The sequence below is a fragment of the Bactrocera dorsalis genome, chromosome 6, assembly GCF_023373825.1.
Source record: "Bactrocera dorsalis isolate Fly_Bdor chromosome 6, ASM2337382v1, whole genome shotgun sequence".
NCBI classification, from domain to species: Eukaryota; Metazoa; Arthropoda; class Insecta; order Diptera; family Tephritidae; genus Bactrocera; species Bactrocera dorsalis.
Window position 1 is genome coordinate 1562209 of NC_064308.1, and position 13013 is coordinate 1575221.

Genomic DNA, 13013 nt, shown 5'->3' on the forward strand with positions numbered 1-13013 from the left:
GTAAAGGGGACATGTCTTCAAAAGATTATGCTCTCATAAAAAAGAAATTCAAGCTAGGTGGTCAATGCTACATACGTTGCATGGGGGCAATGAAGGATATGTCTGAGATCCTCTCAACCCCCCAAGACACAGAAAAATCTGCTGAGGTAGATAATAACCACTCCCTTCCGCCTTGCGATACAGATGTGTTTAAAGGCCAACATTCCGGGATATGTTCACATCAAAAGCAAGCGCGTGTCACCGGTTGAGAAATTATACCATCTCAACAAAAAGACTCAAGGGGAGGCTAAGGTTATTGTGTCAAAATGTCCTCTTACAAATGATGGTTTTGCAATGGCATGGAAGGGTTTGATGGACATGTACGAAAATGAGCGAATACTAGTCGAAACACAAGTCGGCATACTGCCCGACTTGCCGTCAATCGACAAAGAGTTTTCAAGCTCGATAAAATGGCTACAGCGGGAGATCAACAGCTGCATCTCCTGCCTGACAGCCAATAAAGTGGACATTGGGAACTGGGACCCAATCATAATCCGCATTTGTTTTAAGAGACTGCCACAAGCAACATTGGCCCTGTGGGAACAGTCTGTAAAGAATAAAAGAAAGACATCGAAGTGGGATGAATTGGACAACTTCCTCACGGATAGATACCGTGATTTAGAGGCAATAGAACGTGCCAAGAAATCGTCCAATTCTGCAAAGCCTATCAGTGCACCCACACAGAATATATACAACAACAATAGCCATCAGAACAGACTCGGCGCCTTCCAAGTAAGCGTTGAGAAATCAACATGTCTGATGTGCAAAAGCGCAGATCACAAGTTAAGATCTTGCCCCATGTTTCTTAACATGGCACCGGCGGACAGGATCAAGTTCGCTAAGCGAAACAATCATTGCATTAGAGATTCCATCTACGTCCAGGCAAGCGCAGCAGAGACGCAACTTCAACAAGTCGAGAGGCAAGCCAACGACTCAAGTACAGTCGTGCTTCGCTAACAGCGACAAAAGTGTCTTGTTAGGAACGGCACAAATAAACATAGATTACAGCGGCGTTACTTATACCGCTAGAGCACTCATCGACTCCGGGTTAGAGTGCTTTTTCATCACAAAAATTCTGAATCGCAGAATCAACTTGCCAGTTAAGAAGATAAATGCCCAGGTGACAGGTATCAACAACACCGTATCTGCGCAAGTAAAGGAAGCATGTTGTGTCGAGTTGCGGTCACCAATTGACCCACTTATATCGATCACAACGAACAGGATGGTTCTGCCGAAATTAACGAGAAACTTGCCGACTTGCCATATTAGCGCACTAACTCGGCAGGCTTTCCCAGATCTCACGTTGGCGGACAAGAGGTTCTTCGTCAATGAACCCGTGGACGTCATACTCGGTGGTGACGTCTATCCCCAGATTATGCTGGATGGCATACGCAAAAACGTACTGGGATCACTTCTTACGCAAGAGACAGTGTTCGGTTGGATAGTCACGAGGCGTGCTAATTCAATTAAGCCAACCAACACTTGCGTCTCGTATTATAACGAAATATCGCTGGAAAAGCAGTTAGCTTCGTTCTGGGAGTTGGAAGAGATGTCCAAGGAAAGGAAATTAAGCGAGGAGGACAGGTATTGTGAAGAGCTCTATAAAAAGATAACGATGCGAAATGAAGACGGGAAGTACGTTGTATCGCTACCATTCAGGAAAGACTATCCGGTCAACATTAGTCTAGGTCGTTTCTTACAGATTTCGTACTTCCAGTTTTATCGCAATGAAGCTCGGTTGTCAAGAGATGAAAACCTGCAAAAAGAATACAACAGGGTGTTAAATGAATATGTTGAGCTGGGTCATATGGCAAAGATACATACCAATCGAACGGCCGACTCTAGTGACAACTATTACCTGCCTCACCACGCCGTAAAGAAGGAAGAGAGCACATCGACAAAGGTGCGTGTGGTGTTCAATGCATCGCAAGCAACTTTAAACGGCACTTCGCTGAATGACATCCTTCTCCCCGGTCCAGTTCTTCAGGCAGATCTGACCATCTTAATTCTGCGATGGCGATTATTTAAATATGTCTTCAATAGCGATATTGAGAAGATGTATTGTATCGCCAAATCCTGTTGAAGGCTGATCAAACGAGGTACCAGCGAATCGTTTTCCGCAACCGTCCGACCGAGCAAACCAATATTTTTGAATTGAAGACGGTAACGTTCGGAATCAACTGCGCTCCTTATTTGGCAATAAGGACGTTACTTCAATTAGCTGACGACGTTGAAAGCTCACTACCAGTAGCCTCAAACATACTCAGGAAGTGCATGTATGTTGATGATGTCTTAGTAGGTGGACACTCTATAGATGCTGCAATTAAAGCTAGAAATGAGATAAAAACAGCATTGGAGTCGGCAGGTTTCCCATTAAGAAAATGGACAGCCAATTGTGGAAAAATTTTACAAGGCCTTCCAAATGACCACTTGCTCAACAAGGAGTATTTAGACTTTGAAGACACAAGTGATGTCAAGGCTCTTGGGATAAGATGGAATGCGCATACTGACTTCTCCTACTTTAAAACAAAACCAATACTCAGCCCAGAATCCTATACAAAGAGAGCTATCCTCTCAGATATCGCCAAACTGTTTGACCCACTAGGATGGGTAGCACCGATAATAGTAATAGCCAAAATAATAATGCAACACATTTGGTTAGAAGAAACACAATGGGACGAGATTGTATCTCCTACCACATTGGATCGTTGGCACACATTCATGGATAACCACAGATACATAAACAACATTAAAATTCCACGATGGGTCTACTTCTCGCCAACGGACGATGTGTCCATTCATGGTTTCTTCGATGCATCAGAGAAAGCATACGCAGCAACGGTCTACCTGCGCGTAAGGACAAGCAACGAAGTTTTCGTCAGCATACTATTGGCAAAAACCAGAGTAGCGTCTGGAACTGTGCGGCGCCGTATTACTGGCCGAAACAGTTGAATCTGTCGTCAATAACCTGGAGCTGACTCATCTTAAACTTAAACTATGGACGGATTCGACCATCGTTCTCGCATGGATTCGCAAGCCACCATGTTCATGGTCAACGTTTGTATCCCATCGAGTGACAAAAATCATAGAAAAGGTCGGCAACGCAAATTGGAATCATGTCGATCCAGGATCTAACCCTGCAGACTTAGCCAGTCGGGGACTTATGGGACAGGATTTAGTGGAAAACACCTTGTGGTGGCAGGGACCTTCTTGGCTGCAAGAAGATCAATCCAAATAACCATTACAACAAAACGACTACGAGACGACAATAGAGGAAAAACAGGTACGTGTACATGCTTGTACAACAATACAGGTGAATTCTAACGACATTCTTGACCGTTTTTCTAGTTTGCCGAGAGCTTTGAGAGTGTTATCATACGTTATGAAATTCTCTCAAAGAACTCATCCAAATACAAAGGCTTCCTTTCAACAAAAGTCTTGCTTAATTTCATCCGGTGAAATTAAAGCAACGACAAGACGTTTGATAATAAATACGCAGAAGCAGAAATATGGTCAAGAATATGGTTGTTTCAAATCCGGTAAGCCCATCGATGCAAAAAGTGAAATCCTCTCTCTTAATCCATTCCTCGATAAAGATGAAGTGATGAGAACTGGTGACCGCCTCGGTGCGTCTCTCGATTTGTCGTACAATGAGCGCCATCCAATTATCCTTCCATACAACTGCGTATTGTCTCGTCTGATAATCCAGTTTATTCATCAAGTCTCTTTGCATGGAGAAAATCAGCTGATGTTACGGCTATCGCGGGCTCAGTATTGGATTCCGAGGGTGAAAAACTTGATACGATCCATTATCCATAACGGCAAGACGTGCACGATTTTCAAAAAACGTGCTCAGTCGCAACTTATGGGTGCACTTCCGACCGAACGATCTACATTTTCACGCGCTTTACGAATACGGGGGTAGATTTCGCGGGTCCGTTCGAAATAAAAAGCTACCGTCGAAGAGGATGCCGTGTATCCAAAGGGTATGTCTGTCTGTTTGTCTGCTTTACAACAAGGGCCATCCACCTGGAGGCCACTACCGACTTATCGACACAATCGTTTTTAGCAGCACTCTCTAGATTCGTGTCAAGAAGAGGTTGCCCCAAAAATATTTATTCAGACAACGGAACAAACTTCGTTGGAGCATCGAGATCCCTAAGGTCCGAACTTAAAGCCTTAATAGCCGTGCTCGCAACAATGCTATCTCAAGGTATAGCCACCAAGCTCTTACATGACATTTCATACCTGCTGCAGCTCCTCATATGGGCGGACTTTGGGAAGCAGGTGTGAAAAGCTTTAAAAGTCATTTTCGCAAGATTGCGTCTGGGCACAAATACACTCTTGAAGAGTTTAACACACTCTTATGCCAAATTGAGTCTTGCCTTAATTCGCGACCATTAAGCCCAGCCTCAAACGAACCTATAGATTTGGAGCCACTTACTCCAGTACATTTTTTGGTCGGCGGACATCTGATGGCCCCACCAGAACCGGATATAAATGAAAGCAGTGCCTCTATCGTAAATAGGTGGCAAAAACTTAAGGCCTTACATCAATCCTTCTACAAAAGGTGGAAAACCGAATACCTGAACGAAATTTAATTATGTTTACTGACTTACCTTTTTCTGCTGCCGGGGTTGATCTGTGCACGTGTTGCGCACATAACCAATAATACGAAATGTCATTCATGACATACGGTGATGTCATGCCGTCAGTTTTTAATTCGCCTTAAAAATTTTACAACAGTGAATCTAACACTGTTTTTTTCGAACTATGAGGCATAACTCATGCTTATGAATTTTAAATTAATTTTTTGCAAATGCCATATTTTAAAAATATGTTTTGCTAGTAAATAACGAAGTTGCAAACCGAAAGTCTCCTTCTACAGCAGTACATGTATGCATTGCCCTTGAACTTACTGAGCAAGAAGAAGTCCATTGAGCGAACAAATGACCTCAAGTTCCGACGATGCTCTCTCAATCTATGCGTCAGACCCTGGAACGGAGACTAGGCCTCTCCAACCAGAACCGGGGGAGGGAGAATTAAAGGGTGATTTTTTAAGAGCTTGATAACTTTTTTTAAAAAAAAAACGCATAAAATTTGCAAAATCTCATCGGTTCTTTATTTGAAACGTTAGATTGGTTCATGACATTTACTTTTTGATGATAATTTCATTTAAATGTTGACCGCGGCTGCGTCTTAGGTGGTCCATTCGGAAAGTCCAATTTTGGGCAACTTTTTCGAGCATTTCGGCCGGAATAGCCCGAATTTCTTCGGAAATGTTGTCTTCCAAAGCTGGAATAGTTGCTGGCTTATTTCTGTAGACTTTAGACTTGACGTAGCCCCACAAAAAATAGTCTAAAGGCGTTAAATCGCATGATCTTGGTGGCCAACTTACGGGTCCATTTCTTGAGATGAATTGTTGTCCGAAGTTTTCCCTCAAAATGGCCATAGAATCGCGAGCTGTGTGGCATGTAGCGCCATCTTGTTGAAACCACATGTCAACCAAGTTCAGTTCTTCCATTTTTGGCAACAAAAAGTTTGTTAGCATCGAACGATAGCGATCGCCATTCACCGTAACGTTGCGTCCAACAGCATCTTTGAAAAAATACGGTCCAATGATTCCACCAGCGTACAAACCACACCAAACAGTGCATTTTTCGGGATGCATGGGCAGTTCTTGAACGGCTTCTGGTTGCTCTTCACCCCAAATGCGGCAATTTTGCTTATTTACGTAGCCATTCAACCAGAAATGAGCCTCATCGCTGAACAAAATAAATCGGACGTAAAGCGCGAAACACATTTCGAACCGAACACTGATTTTGGTAATAAAATTCAATGATTTGCAAGCGTTGCTCGTTAGTAAGTCTATTCATGATGAAATGTCAAAGCATACTGAGCATCTTTCTCTTTGACACCATGTCTGAAATCCCACGTGATCTGTCAAATACTAATGCATGAAAATCCTAACCTCAAAAAAATCACCCGTTATTTGAAACCGGAGCAGAAACACGGCCTTTCCGCCCATCACCGCGTGAAGAAACGGAAACCCGGACTTTCCACCCCCTTCTGCAACACGAACGTCGCTCGCACAATCGCTGTCAGCACCGCCGCCAAGCGCACAACCCGACCAGACTGGAGACCAGGTCTCTCCAGCTTCACCGGGCTAACGGATCGAGCCAGCATATTGACTCCTTCCTTGCCGCCAACGACTGCCATTTCACCCACGGCGGTTGTAAAGATCGAGGCAAGAGGACATCTAGTGAGGGCTCTCATAGACGCCTGCGCACCTACATCGCTAATTGCGCGCGATCTCGCAAGGGAACTGCAACTAGTGCAGACTCATGTCGGTGGTCAACACGGCTGCCTCTTAGTACTGCGAGGCATACATGGGACGAATGCCCGCATATCCACGCATGCAAGCTTGGGCAGCTTCTCGCGCGGGGCTCCATTTTCGGCTGGGTGCTTTCGGGTACGGCCCGGTACTAGCATTAAGTTATGTCTATCGCTTTTTGATTTTTATTTAAAAAATAATAATAATAATAATAAAAAATGAATGAATTTATACCATATGATTTTTTTCTATTTATCTATACTAATATAGTGCTATAAATTTGTACATGGTTATGGTGGTCGATGGACACGTAATTTTTTTTTTGTTGCTCACCGCATGGGGGCCGGTATGTTTAGGCCAGTGATTAATTTCTTTTTATCAACCCTAGTGAGTATATAACAAACTGACTGTTAATAACTTTCACTCAACACGCAATAGTTTCGTTAAAAACTCCCGCTAGATTTCACTCAATGGCTTAGCAAGCGATTCTGCTAGACACCTTTTTTCACTTTTTCTGAAGACCTGAGAGAATCAAGACGACGTCCACCGGCCATCATAACCATCATCACCATTATCACAAACGAGGTAATATATAACAACTTAATATTCAATAAAGAACCAAACGTTGTCTTATATATTATATTAAACACAAAACTTGGTGGTTTTCTTTCATTAACATATTTCCTTTCTTGTTTCCTATTCTCAACCATCGACGCATCGTCCTCGAGTGACTCGTCGAGAGTTCGAGAATAATCAACCACTAACCATACATCTACAAGGAGAAAATGGTATAACAAGTAAAAAAATGTCAGCTAAGAAAGAAATTAAATTTGATAAAGAAGCTATAAAAGCTATGCAAATAATTAAAACAAAATTAAAAGAACAAGTTGAACTAATTCAACCAGATTTCTCAAAAATTTTTGACTTAACTAGAGATGCGAATAATTTCGCCATCGGAGGAGTTTTATCACAAGAAAAGAAACCTATATTTTTTATATCAAGAACATTAACAAAAACAGAATTGTACAACGGAAAAAGAATTATTAGCAATAGTATGGGCTATAGGAAAACTAAGGAATTATATTTACGGTATAGCAGATTTAACTATACACACTGACGACCAGGCATTAATATTTTCTATTTCGGACAAAAATCCAAATATAAAACTAAAATGATGGAAAAATTTTATACTAGAATCTGGAGCAAAAATAGCATACAAACCAGGAAATCAAAACGTGGTAGCAGATGCATTATCAAGACAAAAAATTAACACTTCAACAATAGAATCGATACACTCGACACGTAGTTCACCAAACAAAAACTATACATACGCAAAACAAACGATAAATTCATTTAAGAATCAAATCATATTCAATAAAACTAAACGAAATAAAAAAGAAACGCAAAAGTCTTTTCCAAAGTATCACAGACATATTATTGAATATCAAAACATTGACTATCTAACAAAAACCTTAAACGAAATTTTTACACCTAATTTCAATAACGCGATTAAAATTGATGAACAAGAACTATTCACAATAAAATCACTACTAAGAAAACATTTTCTAAACTACAAGCTCTTTATAGCACAAAATCTAGTCGAAGACTTAACAGACAAAAACAAGCAATTGAAAATTTTAACAAATACACATAACCGAGCGAAATGAGAAAAATAACGCGATGGAAATTAGACAACAATATTTTTGGCCCGATATGGCGAAACAAATCAAAAACTTTGCACGAAACTGTTCAAATTGTTATGAACAAAAATACGAACGTAGACCAACAAAACAACTGATAGGGAGAACACCCGCAACAAATCTACCAGGAGAATCTATAAGTATGGATATATTCCACATAGGGAATAGAACATATATACTCGTAACTAGTATGTGTAGGCACACAAAATATTTATTAATGAGAGAAATAGCAGATAAAGTCAACACCGTAGACAAACTAGAAGAAATTCTCACACTTACATACCCATATTGTAGAAACCTACAAACCGACAATGAAAGTATATTCACATCGATAACTTGTATGTCACTATACCGACGACTACATTTAACACATAATCGTACGCCAACAGCTCACTCGACATCAAACGGTTCAGTTGAACGCTTACATAACACACTGATAGAAATCGTAGGAACATTAGCTAAACAAAATAACACCGATCCAGTTAACGCAGCATACGAGTATAATAGGACAATACAATCGGTGACAAAAGTGGAAGTATTTTTCAATAGGAAGAATTATACGGAAATAAAACAATTTATTGAAAAAAACAAAGACAAAGTTTTAGAATATCATAATAAAAAAGAACACAAAAAGTTTATGAACCAAAAAAAATAATTTACACACTGTCAAAACGACGTACAAAAACGGAACAAAAATATTTAAAATACATAGTTATAAAAAACCGTGAGGACACAGTTTTAGTAGAGAGAGGAGGAAGACAACATATTTTACATAAAGATAACATTCGTAACACTCCTATTGAATTTAATAATAAACAAAAAAGCATACACAGTGAGCAATCTAAAAAATAAAAAATTTATCTTCACCGAAACTGACGAAACATACCTATATGAAGATACCGAATATTTATACCATTTATTTAATTTAACGACAATAATAGAAAAAAATAAACAGATAGAATATTGATCATTTGGCAGGACACAACAGGATATCATAAACGAGAATAGAATCTCAAATATAATTGAACAAACTATTTCACACTCAATACAAAAAAGATCAAAAAAATTTTAGGGACTAAAATAAAATTTATAACTGGGACTCCAGACACGACGATCTTATTGAAATAAAAACACATTTAAATGAAATAATAGAAAATAATAATCAACAAAGAGTCATTAGCTCACACTTTTAACAATTAGTCTTAAAGGTTGATCCTCAATCAATCTCAACAAGCCTGGTCATATCAGAAACTTTAAAGGAATTAGAATCCCTATTCGAAACTATAAATTCTGTAAAGACAGGAACAGAACAAATAATAAAAAACGAAAAATTAGATATTCCAGTTTTAAATGTAATGGAATACTCCACAATAAATGTAATTAGAGTTAAAGATACGTATGTAATCATTTATAAATACCCTTTAATAACGCAAAAATGTAAATTATTTAAAATAACATCGTTAAGCTATCTACATGACAAATACATATTAGACAAATATATAGCTCAATGTAATATAAATAATTATTCAAGAGTAAAAGAAGTGGAGGATGGAGTCATGTGTAGAAGTTCACGCAAGTGAGGAAAGTTCTCTGATTGCCATTCACTTGGGAGTGGCCAGAAACGATTCTTTTACATGTGACTCAAGCAGCTCACGACTTCCGGTATTTGACCAAGTATCCTCTGGGTAGCCTAAGAACATCCGTTTGAAGGCGAGCTAACGTGAGAAGGCGAAGCATCCCCTGCATAGGGTTGTGCGCTGGGTTTGGGACCCGCCACGTAAAAAAACACCCCCAGTGAATAGTCATAACCAGCCCCGGATGAGAGACCCCCCTTTTGATGACGACCATGGCAAACGAAATAAGGACTACGAATTGAGGGCATGCACCTGGAATGTCCGGTCCCTTAATTGGGAAGGTGCCGCTGCCCAGCTGGTTGATGTCCTCGTGAAAACAAAGGCTGACATCACCGCCGTCCAAGAAATGCGATGGACGGGACAAGGACAGAGACGAGTAGGTCCTTGTGACATTTACAACAGTGGCCATATAAAGGAGCGCAGGTTTGGTGTGGGATTCGTGGTGGGAGAGAGACTCCGTCGCCGAGTACTATCATTCACTGCGGTGAATGAACGTCTAGCCAAAATCCGCATCAAAGCGAGGTTCTTCAACATATCGCTGATTTGCGCCCACGCCCCGACGGAAGAGAAGGACGATGTGACCAAAGATGCCTTTTATGAGTGCTTGGAGCGCACTTTTGAGAGATGCCCCCGTCACGATGTCAAAATTGTGCTTGGCGACTTTAACGCAAGGGTGGGCAAAGAAGGTATCTTTGGCACTACGGTCGGTAATTTCAGCCTCCACGATGAAACATCTCCAAATGAGTTGAGGCAGATCGACTTCGCCGAGGCCCGAAATACGGTTATCTGTAGTACTAGATTCCAGCATAAGAATGTCCATCAAGCTACCTGGCTGTCTCCGGATCGAAAAGCTACCAACCAGATCGATCATGTTGTGATAGACGAAAGACACGTATCCAATGTTTTAGACGTGCGTGCGCTCCGAGGTCCTCACATCGACTCGGACCACTATCTTGTTGCAGCTAAGATTCGCACCCGCCTCTGTGCAGCAAAAAACGCACGCCAACAAACGCAAGGAAGGTTCGACGTCGAGAAGCTGCAATCACAACATACAGCCGAACGATTCGCTACTCGGCTTGCACTCCTGCTCTCTGAGAGCACTCGTCAACAACTCGGTATAAGGGAACTGTGGGACGGCATTTCAAACTCTTTACGTACAGCTGCAACCGAAACCATTGGTTTTCGGAAAGTGCAAAAGAACAGCTGGTACGACGAGGAGTGCCGTGTCGCAGCGGAGAGAAAACAGGCTGCCTACCTCGCAACGTTACGATCGACCACAACACGTGCGGGATGGGATAGATACCGAGAGTTGAAGAGGGAAGCGAGACGCATTTGCAGACAGAAGAAGAAAGAGGCCGAAATGCGTGAGTACGAACAGCTCGATAAGCTGGCCGACAGGGGTAATGCTCGAAAATTCTACGAAAAGATGCGGCGACTTACAGAAGGTTTCAAGACCGGAGCATACTCCTGTAGAACCCCCCAAGGTGATCTAGTTACCGATGCCCAGAGCATACTTAAATTATGGAGGGAACACTTCTCCAACCTGCTGAATGGCAGTGATAGCACAACACCGGGAGAAGGCGAACCCGATTCCCCAATCGATTACGATGGAGCAGACGTTCCAATGCCCGATCATGAAGAAGTTCGAATAGCAATTGCCCGCCTGAAAAACAACAAAGCGGCAGGGGCCGATGGATCGCCGGCCGAGCTATTCAAACACGGCGGCGAAGAACTGATAAGGAGCATGCATCAACTTCTTTGTAAAATATGGTCGGACGAAAGCATGCCCAACGATTGGAATCTAAGTGTGCTCTGCCCAATCCATAAAAAAGGAGACCCCACAATCTGCGCCAACTACCGTGGGATAAGCCTCCTCAACATCGCATATAAGGTTCTGTCGAGCGTATTGTGTGAAAGATTAAAGCCCACCGTCAACAAACTGATTGGACCTTATCAGTGTGGCTTCAGACCTGGTAAATCAACAACCGACCAGATATTCACCATGCGCCAAATCTTGGAAAAGACCCGTGAAAGGAGAATCGACACTCACCACCTATTCGTCGATTTCAAAGCTGCTTTCGACAGCACGAAAAGGAGCTGCCTTTATGCCGCGATGTCTGAATTTGGTATCCCCGCAAAACTAATACGGCTGTGTAAACTGACGTTGAGCAACACGAAAAGCTCCGTCAGGATCGGGAAGGTCCTCTCCGAGCCGTTCGATACCAAACGAGGTTTCAGACAAGGTGATTCCCTATCGTGCGACTTTTTCAACCTGCTTCTGGAGAAAATAGTTCGAGCTGCAGAACTCAACAGAGAAGGTACCATCTTCTATAAGAGTGTACAACTGCTGGCGTATGCCGATGATATTGATATCATAGGCCTCAACACCCGCGCCGTTAGTTCTGCTTTCTAAAGACTGGACAAGGAAGCAAAAGAAATGGGTCTGGCAGTGAACGAGGGCAAGACGAAATATCTCCTGTCATCAAACAAACAGTCGTCGCACTCGCGACTTGGCACTCACGTCACTGTTGACAGTCATAACTTTGAAGTTGTAGATAATTTCGTCTATCTTGGAACCAGCGTAAACACCACCAACAACGTCAGCCTAGAAATCCAACGCAGGATAACTCTTGCCAACAGGTGCTACTTCGGACTAAGTAGGCAATTGAGAAGCAAAGTCCTCTCTCGACAAACAAAAACCAAACTCTATAAGTCACTCATAATTCCCGTCCTGCTATATGGTGCAGAGGCCTGGACGATGTCAACAACAGATGAGTCGACGTTGCGAGTTTTCGAGAGAAAAGTTCTGCGAAAGATTTATGGTCCTTTGCGCGTTGGCCACGGCGAATATCGCATTCGATGGAACGATGAGCTGTACGAGATGTACGACGACATCGACATAGTTCAGCGAATTAAAAGACAGCGGCTACGCTGGCTAGGTCATGTTGGCCGGATGGACGAAAACACTCCAGCTCTGAAAGTATTCGACGCAGTACCCGCCGCGGGAAGCAGAGGAAGAGGAAGACCTCCACTCCGGTGGAAGGACCAAGTGGAGAAGGACCTGGCCTCGCTTGGAATATCCAATTGGCGCCACGTAGCGAAAAGAAGAAACGACTGGCGCGCTGTTGTTGACTCGGCTATAATCGCATAAGCGGTGTCTACGCCAATTAAGAAGAAGAAGAAAAAGAATGTAAACAATCACTAAATAATTTTATATGTAAAACCAACAAGGATAATGAATGTATTTCGAAATTAGTGCTAAAAGAAAAAGCAACTTGTGAAACTATTGAAGAAACAAATGCAAAT

At 42.0% G+C, this 13013-nt stretch overlaps 2 protein-coding genes across 3 annotated transcripts in view; both read left to right on the top strand.

Moving 5' to 3' along the window:
• The window catches only part of LOC125779099 (glutamate receptor ionotropic, kainate 2), a 2985835-nt gene that overhangs the window by 115638 nt on the left and 2857184 nt on the right, over positions 1 to 13013 (top strand). The gene's annotated exons all lie outside the window — the stretch shown is intronic.
• Positions 829 to 13013, top strand: part of LOC125779173 (uncharacterized) — a 60968-nt gene continuing 48783 nt past the window's right edge. The window contains exon 1 of the mRNA XM_049459815.1: positions 829 to 3322. Within this exon, the coding sequence (XP_049315772.1) occupies positions 1262 to 2122 (861 nt within the window). The 5' untranslated portion in view covers positions 829 to 1261 and the 3' untranslated portion in view covers positions 2123 to 3322. The remainder of the gene's footprint in view (positions 3323 to 13013) is intronic.